This window comes from Miniopterus schreibersii (genome assembly GCF_964146895.1).
Source record: "Miniopterus schreibersii genome assembly, chromosome: 13".
NCBI lineage: Eukaryota > Metazoa > Chordata > Mammalia > Chiroptera > Miniopteridae > Miniopterus > Miniopterus schreibersii.
In genome coordinates, this window is record NC_138113.1 from 21,509,649 (window position 1) to 21,529,078 (window position 19,430).

Here is a 19,430-nt window from a genome sequence, read left to right on the forward strand (position 1 = left end):
TGCTGTTTCCTACAGCACTGACTAGCTTACTCTCAATCTGATTTGGTTCATCTGTCATTAATGCTACTATCGTCAAACACTTTTCCTAGTGCCCATCTGTGCATGAAGCCATGCCAAGCACCATACAGAGTCCTTGCCCTCCTGATGCTGAATCTCCTTCCTGGAGAAGCCAAAGCCAATCTTGCCTTCATGATCTGATCACTCTGGTGGGCTCATCAAAGAGTGTGGGGAGTGGATGGGGGCAGTCAGCACACCAGAAACGTTACCTTGCAGAAGCATTCTGGGTGATTTTCCTTCATTGCCAACATCAAGAACATCCCTCCCATATTCCACAGCAAGGGTGGCAGTTCCTTTTCTCCTAATCCACAGGCTGCTGAAAACCTTTCCAACAGGGCTTCCAGTGTCAGCAGGCGCACTTCAGGGAAGGAAGACTCTAGCAGCTGAGAGAAGGAGATGGGGACGTCCCGTGTCTGCTCTTCAGCCTGGACGGCCACTGTACACACTGCAGCAATGGCTAGTTTGGTGAGGCTCTGGAGGTACTGGGGCAGGCCTGGCACCGTGAAGGTATAGGGGAATCCCGTTAGTAGCTCTGATCCTGAGATGATCTTTCTGACTTCCTCCCATAAGCCAAGGTGCTCCAGGACTAAAAAGCAAAAAAACCAAAGGTAATCACTTTATTCAAAGTTCCACAAAAGGAGTTGGGAAAAGGCAAGGCTCTGGATACACTAGGTGGGCCTTTTGGATACCTTCTCTGAGTACATTTCACACATATGATGTAATAAGTGACTTGCCCACTAAGGTTCAAACTTCTGGTCCAAAAGCAATTTCTATTTGGGTAACTCACACTATTTAGGTAACTCATAATATTTCCCCTAGGGGGACAAAAGGCATTCCCATTAGATGTGCTCCTTGCACCCCTCCTCAACATTCAGTCAGTATGAACTCAGTGACCTCTTAAATCCCCAAACCTCAAAGCTAAGCTGGATAAAAGGACATCTAGTCCCAACTTCCTCCAGGGGCTCAGATCCCCTCTACAGCATCTCCTCAGAGGCTCTTGGTTAAACCCTACAGTGACTTGGGGCTCACATAACAGACTCTTTCATTGTTAGTACATCTACTGGCCTAATTCTGCATTTTGAGGTTCCCAATGAGCCCTTTAGGCATTTGCATACAGTTATTACACCCCCTCTGTCTTTTCCAGATGAAACACCCCTACTTCCTTCAACTATTCACCCTATGATAGGGTTCGCCTTCTCTCACTATTCTAACTGCCTTCCTTTGGACATCCTTCACTCCCTCTTAAGGCACGGCCGCATGGAGTGGAACATGACCCTTCGGTGCGGTCTGGCCAGCAGGACTGTTACTTTCCCTGTTCTGACCCTGGGTTGTGGGAGCTGCCTCACATCACAGTGTTGGCTCATGCGGAGCATGAAGTCCACTGGAACCACAGCCTTTCTTTTCTTGCATGGTCTACAGATGCTGGTGAGTCATCTTTCTCCCACCTTGTACTCAGTACTGTATTAGATCCAGACTTATTTTATTTCTTTCTTTGCTTTAAACCCAAGTATATCCTGTTAAATTTTATCTTCCTGCCCGGCGGGGCGTGGCTCAGCAGCTGAGCACTGACCTAGAATCCAGGAGATCGAGGTTCGATTCCCGGTCAGGGCACATGCCCGGGTTGTGGGCTCAATCCCCGGTCGAGGGCGTGCAGGAAGCAGCCGATCGGTGACTCTCTCATCATCGATGTTTCTAGCTCTCTCTCTCCCTTCCTCTCTCTGAAATCAATAAAGATATATTTAAAAAAAAAAATTATCTCCCTGTTAAGTTTTATGGTCTGCCTTTCAGATTGCCAAGATCTTTGTATTCTTGGTTCTGATAAAAAATTCTTAGAGTCTGCTTACTAGGTGCTGGATGCTAAATAAAAAACAACAACACTACCCTTGAGGAATTTATGGTCTGTTTTGAGAAAGAGAAATGAATGAGTAGGTAATTCCAATATAGTGGTGTCATCCAAGTCTTAAAGGGGAAGAAAGGGTTGGAACCACTGAGGGGCAGAGCAAAGACTCAAAGGCATGACGCAGGATGGACGATGTGGGGAACTACAGGCTGTCCGGTATCATTATAGCTGAAATTCAGATATCTCATAACTCAGCAAACACTACTGACTTCTAGAAAACTATCATAAACATAACAGAAATGTAAAATATTAAAGTAACAGTTGGAAAAAACGTGAAATTTAAAAAATCACATAGGCTTGCAATAAATCCAGGAATTAAAACTACAGAATATTCATGTTACACATCAAATAGTTTCAAAAAGAAGCTTGCCCCAAGACGCAAACTGAGGGCTCAGGCTCCAACATGGCTGCGCCCCACAGAGGCCACCACCCGCCATCTACGGCTACAGACACACCTCTGCTCTTAATTCAGACTCTGCAGAAGTTCAAGTCCAAGCAGGAGGGAACCATCCTTACAAAGCAGCAGTTCAGCAGGGCAGCCCCAGGGAGGTGTGATCCTCAACCTCCATGTCGTCATCTTTACTTTCAACACCTAAAAACCTAATCCCATTACAATTTACTAATGAGAAGACCACACCACCACGAGATCTGCTCTTTAAAATGTAATTAAAAACAGGAAGAAAGGTCTAGGCCATTCTGGATAATTTTCAGAGGAACCCGCTGTCTGAAAGAGAAATATCCCAGGCAGAGTGGATAGCATGCTGTATTCAAGAGCTGGGCACCCCGACTCGCTTTCTTCCTCTAGGACCTTGAGGAAAGATGGATGACATCATCAAGAAGCTAGGGACTAAAGGCATGTCCCAAAGAAGGGGGAGATGGGGGACATGCTCAGGAAGGTCTCCTCTGAACTTGGCCTATACTGCCTGTGGAGTTCAGTATAATTCCATAAGCGTTTATTGAACATATATTAGGTACTTCAGGAGACAAAGACATTCAGAGCTGAGAAAGAAAAATTACGGGGGTCAAAGTGCTTTAAAACTAATGAAACTAAAACTAATGGGAGATAAAGACTACAAAAACTGCAAAATGCTTAGTGACTTAAAGTTGTTAGTGAGAAAAGCTGACGAGTTAAGTATGTGCCATGCACTATAGAATATTAGATAGCCATTATTTAATGCTATGAGCAATTACACTTGTTGAGTATTATTCTAAGTACTTCAACATGTATCAACTCATGTAATAAAGTAGGCACTATTATTATTCCCGTTTTACAGATGAGGAAACAGAGACATTAAGTTACTTGCTCAAGGTCACACAAAAATGGTAGATAAAAAAGCCCAAAAAGTAAAAGAATGACAAAAATTAATGCAATGGGCACTTATGTTCTATTGCAAGAAGTAAAAAAGAGGGTTTCCAGAAAGAAATAAAATTTAAGAAGGGCCCTAAAGGCTGCTCAGAGGTGACTGAATAGGAGAGCAAAGGGCAAATATTTAGGGGGAATTAGGAAGGAGTATGCAAATTAATGTGTCAACAGAGGAGCAGCAGGAAATTATCCATAAGCCAGGAAATTATCAAATGACATTCACTGAGGCACTTTCTCCAAACTGCTGCTTAGAAAAAATATTATCTGTTGTGCAGCAAGACCCAAAGAGATGTCCTAAAGCAGTTTCTTAAACTCGAGTCAGCATCTGAATCACCTGGAGGGCTTGTTAAACTCCAGTCTGCTCCTGAGCCTCACCCCCGAAGGTTTTGATTTGGGAGGTGGGGTGGGAGCTGGCATCTGCATCTCTAACAAGCTCACTGGTGATGCTGCTGCTGAGCCAGGTTCAGTGGTACCTGGTTTTCAAATGTAATCTGCTCCGGAAGACTGTTCGAGTTCTGAAACGTTTGAAAACCGAGGGATCCACAGCCGACAGCTAGGCCTCAGGATCTTGCCCTCAATGGAAGCCACGTGGCACGTTCCACTTCTGAGGCGTGTTTGAAAACGGAAATGTTTGTCAACAGAGACGTTTGGAAACTGAGGTACCACTCTACTTTGAAAACCAATGCCCTCAGGTGATGATGGTCCTCAGCCAGACTTTAAAATCACACATGCCTGGACCCCTCTCTTGTAGATTCTGTTTCAGTTGGTTTCGAGGTGGGCGCAGACAGCTGCAGTCTTAAGCCAACAGGCAATCCTGCTATTCAGCGGAGAACCACACTCCTAAAACCCGACCCTCCTGGGGTTTGTAGGCTTTACGGTGGGTGGGTAGGGGTGCAGTTCCAAGTAGGGCACAGCTCACTCCAGCTCCGTCCCTCACTACACTGAAAAACTAGAGAATTCACCATGCCCCGCTTTCTCTTACAAGTAAAACCACCAATGGAGGGGAAGTCACCAGGAATTCCGAAGAACGAATAAGCACTATAAAGGCTCCCAGCAGGCAGGCTGTCAGCGCTGGCTCTCTATGTGCAGGTTCTGTTCTAGGTCTAGCACGTGGCCGTGAATCAGAAAGACCGGGCTCCGCTCTCGGGGAGTCCCATTTAGGCGAGACCACAGAACGCCCTCTCCCCAGTGCCTACGGTGAGGGGGTCTCTGGGTGAGGCAGGAGGCTGGAGTTATAAATCCTCAATACGTCAACGTAAGCAGCTGCAGTGACTAAAAAAGACATATTGCTTTCCTCTCCAGCACAGTGGTTTCTCAGCCCAGGAAGTACATTAAATTCCTCTGGAGAGCTTTAGAAAAACACTCACGTCAGGGGACGCTTGGCCGCATCTCTGGGGCGAGCCGGTTTCACAGTGGCCCAGGTGATTTTAGCGCGCAGCTGGGTTGGCGGCTACTGCTCGCTGTCTCTGCGTCCCGCAGCGGGCAGATTCGCCAGAGGGCTTCCCCGCCAGGGTTTCACAACCCACCACGTGCTTCAAAGTCTAGATCAACACAGGGTACTTATTTCTGTTCTTATGAGTGCCTGTTGTCCGCAGGACACAAAAAGCTCTTTGATGGGGTTCCTCAGTCTGAGATTTAGCAACCTTCCCCTCTAGGGGAGCACTTTCCTACGTGCAATTTCAATTTTGATTGCTTTGGGTCTCTTCCTATCTTTCCTGGAAAGCCAAGTGTTGTCACTAAAGAATCGAGTCTCTCCTTTCGTGGCACCATCTTATTTTTCATAAATTAGGTGATTTTTGCAAACTCTTATTAACAGGAGTTTTCCCAGCCCTCCTAGTTTGGAAAGTCTTTAGATTTTCCCATCAGTACAGTCATTCTAGTCACCCAAGTATGTGTGACTGATTCTTAACATCCAATTTAATTTCGTTCTTGAAATTAACTTCTTTAGAGCAAGGCAGTTTCTAGCCTTCAAACGACTGGCTAACTGGCTGAACCCACTCAGAAGGACACTACCTCCTGCTGTGCTAAGTCCTGTTCAGTGGAGAAACAGTTCCCAGGTTTGGAGTTCAAAACAATGTGGCAGATTGGAGTAACCTGCTGACTTAGGCATTTTATGTTGTAAAGCAAGGATGTTAAAAACTTACCATCTACTATCATTTCATGAAAGAAGGGCTAGCTTCACACCAAAAAATAGTAAATTCATAGTGTTATCATAAAGAACAATTCTTTAAGTAAATTTGGCTTTAAGAAAAATCTGCCATAGTGTCATTTTGCTCGCGTTTTATTCTGGAAACATCACCAGGGACCAGCATTAGGGAACTGCAGCTTTGGGGTTGAGAAAAGCTTTCTGAGGTTGGCCTGTCTGAATACACGACTACCCAGAACAGAGATTTCCCAGGAAGAAACCAAAGGGGCTTTGCCGAGTGGCCCATTCACACGATTTCCCCCGGTCATGAGAGGTGTTATCTGAGCAGTTCTTGGTTCTTTGGCAAGTTGCGGGCCTCAGTGTTGTGTCTGCCACCTGAACAGTGATCACTAAATTAACTGGACTTCAAAGCTGCCACGCCCTAACCAGCCAAGGCAGGGCGCTAACATCCACCTGGCTGCTCAAAGAGGTTTCAGAGCCGCATCCGCCCTGAGCAGGGACGTCCAGTTTCACAAGTCCTGTTGCATTATTTAGGGAAGTCTGTCTCCTCCCCAGAGGAGGGCACAGCCCCAAAGGGCAAGCCTGTGGGTCATTCATCTTTGATCTTCTAAGCTCCTCAAGTAAGTCTGTTAGAATTTCTTTTCAAAACATCATCATAATCTTAAGAAATACATGTTAATCTAAATAGCTTTAACAAGGGAATTCTGGAAAAAAAAATGTGGATGATATCATTACCACATAATTATGGATATGGCTGAGTTTCACCAGAAGTGCATTTAATTTAGGTTAATTTCACTCTGAGTACTCAGCAGAGAGAGAGGTTGGAAAATAACAATTAAAAGAGAGAAGGCAGTTTCACCTGGCCTTCCAGCCACTGAGCATATTCCCAGAAGGGTGGCTGTGCTGTCACCTGAGACCAGTGGTCCTCAGACTTTAGGGTGCTCACCTCCAGACTGCCTGACGCAGGAGGTCGGGGCAGGTCCCGCAACAATCCCATTTCTAACAAAGTCCCAGGTGGTGCTGATGTTGCTGATGAAGGGACCACACTTTAAGAACCATTACCTCAGAGCGTCTGAGGTCACCGTGCTTCTCACAGTGTAAACATCTTGCCATGCTGAACGCGTGTAATTCTAGCGTTTGATGGTACCTGTTTGTGGAGACCATGGCCCTTAATCATAAGACAACCCCTTCATCTAGTGCTCAACCGAAGAGCTCCCAAACATTATACAGCCTGGCCTTCCCTGCTACGTCATGAATGAAGGCGGCCGGATTGTTTTTGTGCTGAACTGGCCAAAATAAAAGGGGCAAGGGGAATAAGTGTACAGGCCCAAAGCAACAGCGTTTTCTTGGCCCAGCAGCGATGGCTATGAGGGAAGCCAAGCCCGGTGAACACCACAGGCTTGTTCTACTTATAAGCAGCAATCAGCATCCATGAAGGAGGGAGGATCCCCCTCAGGACTGGAAACAGAAAAACATGATTTTACTGCTATGGAATAAGTCACTTACTGGCAATAGCGTGTAAACGGAAATGCTGATTGTCCCACTGAGGCGGCCGTTTGCCACTGAGGCACAGAAGGTTCTTTGCTCCGCCTGACCCTGCACACGCTGCTCCCTCTGCCTCGAGTGAACGAACGAATTTCACTTTCATACATTGTAAAGGCTCTGAATTCTCTGATACTACTCGGTCAAGAAAAGTTTGCAGCTGTAATTGTTCTGAAGTTTCCTCTATGCCCCTCCCCCTGCCCACCTCAGAATCTCTACCCTTCTTTAAAAACAAGCAGATTTCACTTTTAATGCGCAGTGCGATGGCCAGCTTTTCCTATTTCAAAGAATTGTAGCTCTGGTCAGAGAGATCTGTAATCAGTTCCAACTAAAGTTCTTATCTGAAACAGTTGATAAACTGGTTCTAAAAATAATTGCAGATGATAATTTGTACACTCTGTGAATGTTAATGTCCAGTTATGCAATTCCTCAGTAAAAAAAATTACATTTGGGGAGAAAAGGAAACCATAGGAACTACAACAACAACAACAAATAAATTGATTTAATAAATCTTGGCTTCTCCTTATCGAAGGGAAATTCCATTCTTCTACCTAATCCTCTGCCCCTCCCTGTAAACTGTAAACCTGACCCTAGGGGCCCCTCCAGTTACAAACAGGTAGAATGATGACTTGCTGGAAGGCACTGGATTCTAACTCTGTCTCGAGAAGCACCCTGACCTGTACTGGCTGTTTATTTCTTGCCTACGTTTGTTTCGAGGTCTCCGAACCTCTCCGTGCCCTGCTTACACAGGTGCAACTCCCCACACACACCCCTTTGAAAACATTCCCTTCTTTCCTTGCCCCCTGCATATTCTCAAAAGCATGTATTTTAAAAAAAATTTATCTTTATTGTTGAAAGTATTACAGATGTCCTCTTTTAAGCACAAAATTCCTGCTGCTGAGGAAGGACGACGAGCTTCTGAGAATACGATTTGAAGACTATCTTGTCAACCCCTGAAATAAAAGCACAGTCCCTTCCGAGAGCTCACCAGGCACTGTGTGGTTCCAACAGCTTTTACTTCTTACTTCCAGCCACCACCCCATGCTGCCTCTGCTCAACACAGGGGGGAAGTCGGGAAATCCTTGTAGACGAGCTCATGACAACCCAAAGACATGACCATGACATTACTTCTAAGCATACATTGCTTCTGGTGCTTTGTCAGTGAATTGCTCCTAAGGACAAGATTGGGAAATCAGAAATTTCCCAGTTATCACACCTTAGACAACCGTGTTTAACTTACCTTTTCCCCACAAAGGACCGGGGGCTTTTCTCTTCCACCCACAGGCAATGGGACACAGTGTGAAACCACCAACTGGAGAGGCAGTGGATGTCTGGGAAGATTCCTTTAAAGAAAGGGGGCTTACCTGTCATCTCACCTGAATGAGAGAGAGGCTAGGACTCCCCATCTCAGTCCCCTGCCAGCACTACAGTTTACAATCTGGGAGAAACTGACTCTAAGACTGAAGAGGGTACTGGCACCACTGGACCGCAGACCAACACCTGTAGGAACGATGCTGCAGGTGCAGTTGATAGCTGGCAAGTCCAACAGAGTCTGGTTGGACGGGAGACACTCTTAAATGTGAAGTCTGGCTTCAACATGGAGGCAGGAGTTAAGCAGATTCTGCCAGAGGAGCAATGATGGTGAACCTGAGTACATGTACCTGACTATGGGGCCAGCAGAAGCTCTGTCTCCTACTCTGCTCGAGATGGACATTCGTTTCTTTGGTCCTGCTATCAATTTTACCTCCTAATAGCTGCTTTTTTTTTCAGGGTTGGATTTTTCCTTTCTTCATATGACTTTTCAAGGAGTTTTCACAATTTTTTTCATGTGACCTTCACCCCAGTCCTCTGATGGTATTATATCCCCTTTTTACAGTTGAGGAACCAAGAGGTTTCAAAACAAAGTGATGGACGTAATTTTTGCTTCAGCTCGTGAAGGTTTAATTCCTTCAGGGATTGCTCTTCTGCCATAAACAACTAGAAAACTGGACAAAATGTACGAAATTGTTTTTAAACATTAGACATCAGCAGTGCAAGACAGTGATCCCTGACAGAAGGAAACAAAGCAAGACTTGCAATTGCCCCAGACTACTACCCACAGTAGAGAAACCTGGTAATCCATGGGGCATCAGGTAATCCATTGGGTCAGCAGAGCTAAATTTGCACTAACTAAAGGCTCCTTTTTAAATTGGATCCACTATAGCAAAGCTTAAAAACAAGTCTTAGAAGAATTCTGATCTTAATGTCTGATCTGAATATCTGAAGACATAGTATTATAATGGCAGTATTCCTATAGGTTTAACAAAATACTTATCACAGTCCTAGCTGGTTTCTTTTTTTGCGGAAATTGACAAGCTGACCCTAAAATCTGTATGACAATGCAAAGGACCAGCCATTACAATCTGGAAAAAGAAGAACATTGTAGGACTCACACATCCTGATTTCAAAAGTAACTACAAAGCAGTGATAGTTACGACAGTGTGGTCCTGGCATAAGGAAAGATACAGAGATCAATAAAATAGAATTGAGAGTTTAGAATTAAATCCATGTATTTATGGTCAATTGATTCTTCTGACCGGGGTGCCAAGCCAATTTAATTGGGAAAGGACAAGTCTTTTCAACAAATAGTGCTGGAACAAGTAGACAACCACATGCAAAAGGACAAGTGAGGTTGGATCTGTACCTCACACCAACACAAAAATTAACTCAAAATGAACCACAATCTAAATACTAAGAGATAAAATTATAAAACTCTTAGGAAGAAAACATGTGTACAAATCTTTGTGATCTTGAATTAGGCAATGATGTCTTACACACGATACAAAAGCACAAGCAGCCAAAGAAAAAATAGATAAACTGGACTTCATCCAAATTAAAATTTTTTTTACATCAAAGGGCATTATAAAGAAAGTAAAAAGACAACCTACAGAATGGGAGAAAATATTGGCAAATTGTATATCTGAAAAGGGATTAATATCCAGAATATATAAGGAACTCTAGCAACTCAGGAATAAAAAGACAACCCAATTTAAAAATGGGCAAAGGATCTCAATAGTCATTTCCCTAAAGAAGATATACAAAGGGCCAATTAACACTAGAAAAGATACTCAACATCATTAGCAATTAGGGAAATGCAAATCAAAAGCACAGTGAAGCCTAGCCAGTATGGCTCAGTGGTTAGAGCGTCGGCCCTTGGATTGAAGGGTCCTGGGTTCGATTCCCCATCAAGGGCACGTACCTTGGATCCCCCGCCCCGATGTGTGAGGAAGGCAACCAATTGATGTCTCTCTCTTACATCGATGTTTCCTTCTCTCTCTCTACTGCCTCTCTATCTCTCCCTTCCACTCTCTGAAAAGCAATGGAAAAAATATCATCCTCTGGTAAGGATTTAAAAAAAAAAAAAGCACAGTGAGACACTACTTCACACCCACTAGGACGACTATAATAAAAAAGATGAACAATAATAAGTGTTTCTGAGGATGTGGAGCGACTGGAAACTCATACGTTGCTGGTGGGAATGTAAAATGGTACAGTCTGTTTGGCAACTCCTCAAAAAGTTAAACTTAGAGATGGCACAGGGCCCAGCAGTTCTACTGTTAGGTAAATATCCAAGAGAACTGAAAATATATGTCCCCCGGAAAAACTTGTATATGAATCTTCATAGCAGCATTACTCATAACAGACAAAACGTGGAAACAGCCCATATGTCCATCAACTGATGAATGGGTAAACAAAATGTGGTGCATCTATACAATGGAATATTATTCAGACATGAAAAAGAAGAGACTATTGACTCATTCTACAACATGGACGAGCCCTGAAAAAGTCCAGACACAAAAGACCACATATTGTATGAGTCCATACATGTGAAATGTCTAGAATAAGCTTTCAAATATAACTAATTTAATTGGCAAGGACAACTAGTTTCAGATAATCTGTGACGAGGGGGGCTGGAGCGGGGCAAGGCTGGAACCACAGATGTTCTGAGATCCTCATTGCTCACCTGAACAGCATTTTACTCCTGGGGTGGAGAGGTGGGCAAGGGGGTTTTGTGACACTGTTTTGTTGCCGATCCAGATGCTCAGCCCAACTCCCATTATGAGGGCCTTAATTTTGGTCACAGAAATGGGAAGCAGACCAGGAGCCAGAAAAGCTTGACTATTTCTTTCACTAGCCAACTGTGTGACCTTGGGCAAGTCACTTAATTGCTACAGTTTCCACTCTACCTACTGATTAGATGGTCTCTGAACTCTACAATTCTAAGGATTGTGAGTCTATGCTCTCAGCACCAGGCTTGGAATTAATGAAGAATAAACACCGCATGAACCTAGCAATCTAATAGCACACCCTGTATTATTCTGACATACGAAAGGCAGCCAGGCATCATCTGCTTATTTTAGGAGCTCGCTGCTCCCTGGGAAAGGCACTTTTGGCAAAAGCAACAGTTCAGATGATAGTCCCAGTGTTTTGGAGAAAAGCAACTAATTTATTGACAACAAAGCCTGTGTTTTTTTTTCCCCCTTGAACTTTCATAGCTGCAGGCCCAGAAACAAAGTCTCCAGAAGACTCTAAAAATGTGTTCTCAATTCCCTTTTATCTCCCACCCAGAGCTGAGAGAATAGCACCAACTGTGTCACATTAAACACATCTGCATCCAACGCCGATAAAAATGCACAACCCAGGGAACAGATAAGAATTGTTTTCAATTCGTTCAGATGGGATTGGTTAAATTTAACCTAATTAGACCAAATAACCAAAGCAGGTGTCTATAAGTTGCCAATGTTTTCATTCTCTGTAATTATCTGGCTATATTTCCCAGGAACTTAGGTAAAGGAAGTGAGTATGTCATAAAAATCATTGACCTTATATTTATTCATGTCACACATATATTATTCACGTTCTAGACAGTACAACACGAGGCACTGTCGGAGACTTCCCACAGATTTTACCACTTAACCATCAACCCCCAAGCCGGCCTCTGGGAGAGCTTACGTTACCTAACTTCCATCGTATAAACACGAACAGCAATAAGTGAGAGCCTGTCTTCCAATCTTACACTGATCTACAAGGAACACTGACTTGGCATTTAGATTATTTAGGAATTCTGACTTCATGCTCACAAGCTGGTCACTTTTAAGGCATTTAGAATAAAAATAATAACAATAATAAAAGTTACATTCCAGTTAAAACAAAATGTTTATTGCTCTTGGCAGAATGATGAGATCCGAACTATAAAACCCAACTAACAAAGAAACCACAAAAAGCAGTCACCGGTAGCCTGGTGCTGGGAAGTGTTTCGTGCAGTGGCCGCAGGTCCACTTTCAAAAGGAAATAGGGCAGGTGCCTGCCCAGCAGTGGTCAAGCTTTCTCTTTCTAGTAACTGCTCCAATCTTGGGTATACCTCACATTACTCCACACACCCTTGGGATGGGAGACAGAAATGCAGGCTTGTCAGCGTAAAAGCATGTGTTCTAGAAGCTCTGAGGCCTGGGGGCCTGCAGGAAGAGCAGAAGCTTGAGAAGCTGTATCGACAAAGAGGGTTCTAGGGCACCCCTCTCTGAGACAGTGAGTGGTTTTCCTGAATCTGGCCCTGATGGGGCTGTGGAGCCACGGTGTAGATTGGTTGACAGCTCAGGCCCTGCTATCTTACCACACACGTGACATTAGGCAGTTCTCTCTGTCTCAGTTTCCTCATGTCTAAAATGAAGGACCATGTCCCGGCGGGTGGTTCAGTTGGTTAGAGCATCATCCTATACACCAAAAAGGTTGCAGGTGCCCAGCTGGCATGGCTCAGCTGTTGAGCAACCACCTAGGATCCAGGAGATCGTGGTTCGATTCCCAGTCAGGGCACATGCCCAGGTTGCCGGCTCGATCCCCAGTGGAGGGCATGCAGGAGGCAGCTGATCAATGACTCATTATTGATGTTTCTACCCCTCTCTCTCCCTCTCCTTCTCCCTTTCTCTCTCTGAAATCAACAGACATATTTAAAACAAAACAAAAAGGTTTCCGATTCGATTCTTGGTCAGGGCATACACGTAGGTTTTAGATTCGATTCCCAGTTGGGGCACATATGGAGGGCAACTGATGGATGTTTCTCTCTCACATCGATGTTTCTCTTTCTCCCTTCTCTCCCTTCCTCTCTCTCTAAAATCAATAAACATATCCTCAGGTGAGGATTTAAAAAAAATAATAAAATAAAATAAAATAAAATGAAGGACCACTAGTACCTCCTTCATGAATGCATGTAAAATGTTTGGCACAGTGCTTGGCATAGAGTTAAGTGCTCAATAAATGTTGGTCATTATTATTATGATCTCTACAAGAAAGATGATATATATTTTTAATGTTTTATTTACTGATTTTTAGAAAGAGAGGAATGGGGGGGAGAGAGAGGGGCAGACATTGATTTGTTGTTCCACTTATTTGTGCATTCATTGGTTGCTATTTGTATGTGTCCTGACTGGGGATCGAATCCACAACCTTGTTGTATCAGGACAACACTACAACCAACTGAGCTACCCAGCCAGGGACTTCGAGATATTGGAAATGCTTCCTGACCATGAGTGAACAATAGGCATCTAATATGCACTGCAGGGAAACAGCCTTCTCAGGTCGCTTACATGATGTGGAATAGGATGGACAAACCCTTCTCCACCTAAAACATTTCTATGAAATTATGTCGTTTCTTTACTTCTTTGGGACTAACTAATCCTCTTCAAGATTTGTATTTCAATACATGATACATATATAGTTATAAAAGAAAGAACCAGGTTGCATAAAATTAGTAAAATAGAGAGTAGGAAAGGAAAACCCCTCATAAACACACCAACAGAACTTCAATTGAAAGTCAGAAAATGCAAATAGGTAAGAGGTTTGTTTAAATACTTGGTGAAAGAAAATGTTCTATTTGATAGATGTGAAAAACACAAATTTAAAGGGTGTGGGCATAAAAGAGAAATAGAAAGTCCATCTCTCAGAATAAGAGGGTAAATATTTAGTCAAGACTCAGATAGAATTTCAGTAAACAGATATTTCAATGGAAAATTTCCAACCTGAGAGCAAATAATTTGAGATGGGCTTAGACCAAGAATGAAAGCTCTCGGTTCCACGTCCATGCCCAGGCCTGCAACAGCCTCTCAGGCCTGTGGCAGCTACGCTGTTCCTTCCTCATCGCCCCCAACTCCAATCGGAGACTATAATTTTCTTTCCAGCAGGAAACTGATATATACTAATGATGACAGCTGGATTCAGAAGGGGAAAAAGAATACAGGGGACAGAGAGTCCTTGTGGGTTTAAATCACTTTACAACTCAAAACAAAACCCCCAGATCTGGAATTTTTAAAACCTAGTTAATGGCTGAGAAAACCTCAAATGATTGGGAAGAACTAAGATAAAAGTTTGAATTACACAAAACACATCATTATCTTAAGCTTTTTTAATCATCTTCTCTGCCTTTCCCCTTCACTGTTTTTCTCATTGTTTATGCCCCCAGCCCTTCAATGGGTTCTGAGACATTTTAGAGGTAGGAATAGCCTTCCAAGGTCACTTACAAAATAGTATTTGAGAGGAGATGGGCAGATCTTCCTGCACCTAAAAAAGTTTCTCTGAAATTGATATTATTTCATGTCTCTGGGAATAATTAATCTCCTTCATATTTAGATACGTTTACTACTGAAATACATGTACCTACACACATAAGAATGAAACAGAATTATACTGTATAAAATTAGTACCATGAAAAATAAGAGGAAGAAACCCCCCTATAATCACACCACTGTAAAACAACTACTTTTAGCACTGTGTTGCCTTTAACTTTAGTCTGGTCCTCCACTCCTCACCCACCTCCCAAACCCCCGAGACCAATGACCATGATACCTGCACATCTCTTGACACTCTGTGAATGAATTTTCAGTGACATACTTTTTCAGTGACAACAGGAACTGAGCTTCACAAGGGTCCTAAGACTCCTATGAGGATGCAGGCATAGGAAGAAGTGTCACCTCTTCTATGAAGCCTTTCCTGTCCTCCCCAGGAGAAATGACGATTCATTCTTTAGTGCCTCAAATGTACTCCATACACATTTCCTTTCTGTAATCCCTTATTGTACCTGCTTATAAGCCCAAGACACATTCCAGTGTATCTATCTCCAGATACAGGTGCTCAACATATCTGACGCTAGCTGTCATGTCCGATGAATGAAAAAAATAAATGAACAACAACAAAAAATGATCCTTTTCTGGATCAGTCAGAGCGACAGGAGCAGACCGAATTGAGTAGATTCCTGACATTCTATGCCAGGGATGCTGTGCTTCAGTGTTTTCCTGAGAAAGTCAGCATTTCTTCTTTCCTGGAGATGTTTAAGAATAGGAGGAAAATTGTGAATGTGAGGGGTAGAGCTTAATTCTGCCAGGCAGAAGGGACTGGATTAGATGCATGGTTTCCAGCTAATGATGATGATATTATTAACGATAGCTAATATTAATTGAGCACTTATGCTGCTGATGCAAAGCACATTCTTACATAGGGCTTACAAGGTAAAACTATAATGCTATGACATTATTGTGAAATCATATTGAAATCTACACATCTAAGTTAGTGATCACCTTGGTTGGTAATATACTTAGCTACTGCTCAAAGGGCCTTTGGAAACAATTTATGAAACACACAAGAATAGTTTTCATTATTTTAAGCTTACAAGTTTATTTTTATCCTAAACAGTGCCATCCTTCTTAATTACCATTGTATGCGACATTTGGTTAGTTCTAAAAATCTAATTCATCCTTGAAGGAGGAAAATTTGTTACCCCTGCTTGTGTGGATGCATTATATGAATACATATATTCATTGAGATGGACATACACATACATCCTGTGGCTTATGAGGGCAATTCCCAAAGGACTAGACAAAATCAGTACTTGTCCAACAGGAATAGAATATGAGCCATATATGGAATTTTGATTTTCTAGTAGCCTTATTTATTTATTTATTATTTATTTATTTATATCCCCACCCAAGGACATTTTTTCCATTGCTTTTTGGAGAGAGTGGACAGGAGAGAGAGAGAGAAACACTGATGTGAGAGAGACACATCGATTGGTTGCCTCTCACACCGCCCTGACCGGGGCTGGGGATTGAGCCTGCAACCAAGGTAGGTGCCCTTGGCTGGAATCAAACCTGGGACCCTCCAGTCCGCAGGCTGATGCTCTAACCACTGAGCCAAACCGGCTAGGGCTAGTACCCACATTTTTAAAAGGAAAAAGAAACAAGTGAAATTAATAATGCATTTTATTTAATGCTATATATATGTGTGTGTGTGTGTATACACACATATATATCATTCTGACATGTAATCAATGACAAAATCGAGAAATTTTACATTTTTTTTTCATACTATATATTTGAAATTCAATGTGTATTTTATTTTTTCAAAACATCTCAATTTGGATCAGCCACAACTCAAGCGCTCAAGAGCCACATGTGGCTAATGAATGCCATACTGGACAGCGTAGGATAAAATGTTTAGAACTACGGTTGTTATACTAGGATAAGTTTGGAGGAAAAGATGACTTAAAATGGCCAAAGCCATCTTTATGGAGGAGCTAAAGGACAGGCAGTTGGAGAAGAGAGAGGGTATTTTACAACATTCAAGGGTTAACCCTTCCAGACAAGGAATAATTGTATTAATATGTCAAGAAAAATCTAGTTCAAATAAACTAATAATTACAGTCAACCACACAGTTGTGATAGGATCCCACTGATTTGACTTGTGAACAGTAAGCAAGTCTTTTATGGCTCAGGCCCTCTGGACACGAGGCAGAGAAGTATTATAAAGTTACATGGAATCTGGAATTGAAATACAAAAATGATGGAAACCCAGAACAACCTACATCTGGTAACATCTAATTTATAATCTCTGGACCCCAGTTGGCTCAAGTGTAAAACAAAGCGGACACAACCCTGAGGTCTCTTCTAGCTAGGGTGACCTGTAATTTATTGTGCAAACCTGGACACTTTCAAGAGTAAAAGGAGGCACTATGAATAATTATGCTGGGACGAGAGGCATAAACGAGGACTGTTTTACAGCTATAAAACTATATGATCCTATTCTACCAAACGGACAGAACCGCTACCCCTGTGCAGGGATGTGGAGCTGATGAAAGTGCAGGCGTGTTCTCATTACCTCTGCATGGCCACAGGGGTTTTGTGGGCTAATATGCATTGATCCGGGCGAGGCGGTTTCGCACCTCCCCCTCAAAGCATTTTAACTTGGTTTGAATTTGGGAACAAGGTTCCATCTGGATAGCGCTGGACTCTGACAGCCTGAATATATTTACTGAAGACAACAAATCATTGACAGACTAAATTTAACAGAGGAAAGGCCTGGCCTGCTTGTACTCAGAATCTGACTCTGTAATTGTAGCCTCCTTTAGACAGGCCTAATCAATTAGAAGAGGCTGATTTTAACCAGTTGCAGGCTCATTACCCTGCATTCCAGTTTGTGTTGATGAAAATCAGTTTCAGTCTGTGGGCTGGAACTCATGTACAGCACTTCCTGTGGCCTCTTATATAAACACATCAAAAATTTTTTTATTTGGAGTTGCCCTCCTCCCTTTTAAGAAAACCATTTTGTGAATCATGATTAAAATAGAACAACTGTATGTGGATCTGGGGCCCGCACCAGGAAACATATATGACCAAGGAACATGTAGAAAGTCAGAGCTTAGGGTGGGGAGGGGTGGATTTGAGACAGTCTCCAGGCTCCAGTATGAAAAGAGTCCAGCTCAGTTATCTCCACAGAATGGAACAGAAAGAACTCTTAGTTATTGAAAATGATGACCTTTCAAAGAAAATACATGAAATAAGCAAGAGCCAAGGTCTTAGAAACACAGATGGTATCTGAGCAGATTCCACACTCTTCCCTGAAAGACCAAATAGAAAATAAACAGCAAGCTTCCAACTAAACAAGGACACGCTCCCTCGAGAAGCTTCTATGAGGGAACCATAGGACACTATGTTTAATTTTGATGTGTGGTTTAGTCTTAACAAAAGTAGAAGGTGGGGGAGTGTGTGGTAGAGTCACTCAAAACCCCACCTTCATTTCAAAGACCTCTAACCATTCCAAAATATGATATAACTATGACTCATACCTGGCTGGTTGCCTTCTGTGGGCTTGTCAAGGCAGCGAGTCAACAGGAACAGGATATCAATATACACAGCTCTGGTCACCAAACACGGATTTTGCCTAGAAAGAATAGGAAATAAATTGATATTTTCTCTCCCTGACGCCTGGGTCACAGAAAAGAGAAAATGGGTAATTTCTACCAGGCACGTCATGAGGCTTAGGGAGTTATATAAAACGCTAGAAAAGAAAAGAACAGATAATCACCAATGGTGAGAACACATCAGTAAGTCCAGTGGGAAAACGAAATCTCAAAGCACTTGGTGGAGGTTGGGCCTAGGCATATACAGAACAGATAAAACTGCTGTGGCTCCAACTAAAATAAACTGAAAACAAAGGAAACCCAATATCCCCTCCCAGTTATTTGAAAACATGGAGGTGTGTGTGGGGGGGGGAGGACCATATTCTATTATTTTCTTCTTAAGTGAACAAATCTAGAGGGAAAACCATTGGTTATGAATACCACTGATGCAGCATTCTGCTGAAGGAAAATTGCACTCACACCTGACAAACCACATCTATGGAGTTAAAGTAACCAGCTGCAAAACAAACACATGAAAGCATTAACAAACACTGGAGCAGACATTCCCAATAAATGGACTATTTTCTCTCAATAAATGGAGCTGTTCATTGTACTCTTTGACCCACATGCTGGAAAAAGTGAGTGTGCTCGGATTTAGGGGTCTCGGTAAAAAAGAATGAAGACTTGCTTTTGAGAATGGCACTGCCCTGGCTGGGTGGCTCCATTGGTTAGAGCATTGTCCTGATAAGCCGAGGTTGCGGGGTCTGATCCCAGCAGGGCACATGGAAGACTCAACCAATAAATGCACAAATAAGTGAAACAAATCAATGTTTTGTTTTCTTTTTCTCTCTCTTTCTTCTTCTCTCTCTAAAAGTCAATCAATAAAGAAAAATTTTTAAAAAGTAAAAAAAAGTATGGCACTGAACACGCAGAAAGTCAGAGCTTAAGGTAGCAAGAAGTGGATTTGAGACAGTCTCAAATATCCAGGCTCCAGCACGAAAAGAGTCTAGCTTAGTTATCTCCACAGAATGGAACAGAAACAGGTCCCTGGCTCTGAGCTTCAGTTCATCCTGACCATGAGAAGGGCCCAAACCTCCTTGGTGTCCTAATAATTCAGCATGAGTAGTAAAAACAGGAGGGACAGATCTGGGTTTGAGCCCTGGCTTTGCCATTTATCTCTGTGACCTGAACCAGGTTCCTGACCTGTACAGTGGGAACCCTA

At 42.8% G+C, this 19,430-nt stretch overlaps 1 protein-coding gene across 3 annotated transcripts in view; it reads right to left on the bottom strand.

Moving 5' to 3' along the window:
* The window catches only part of THADA (THADA armadillo repeat containing), a 267,741-nt gene that overhangs the window by 42,880 nt on the left and 205,431 nt on the right, over positions 1-19,430 (bottom strand). For all 3 annotated transcript variants that reach the window (XM_081155905.1, XM_081155906.1, XM_081155904.1), the window contains exons 31-32: positions 18,155-18,249; positions 267-643 (exon numbers count right to left, since the gene is read on the bottom strand). In XM_081155905.1, the coding sequence (XP_081012031.1) occupies positions 267-643; positions 18,155-18,249 (472 nt within the window). The remainder of the gene's footprint in view (positions 1-266; positions 644-18,154; positions 18,250-19,430) is intronic.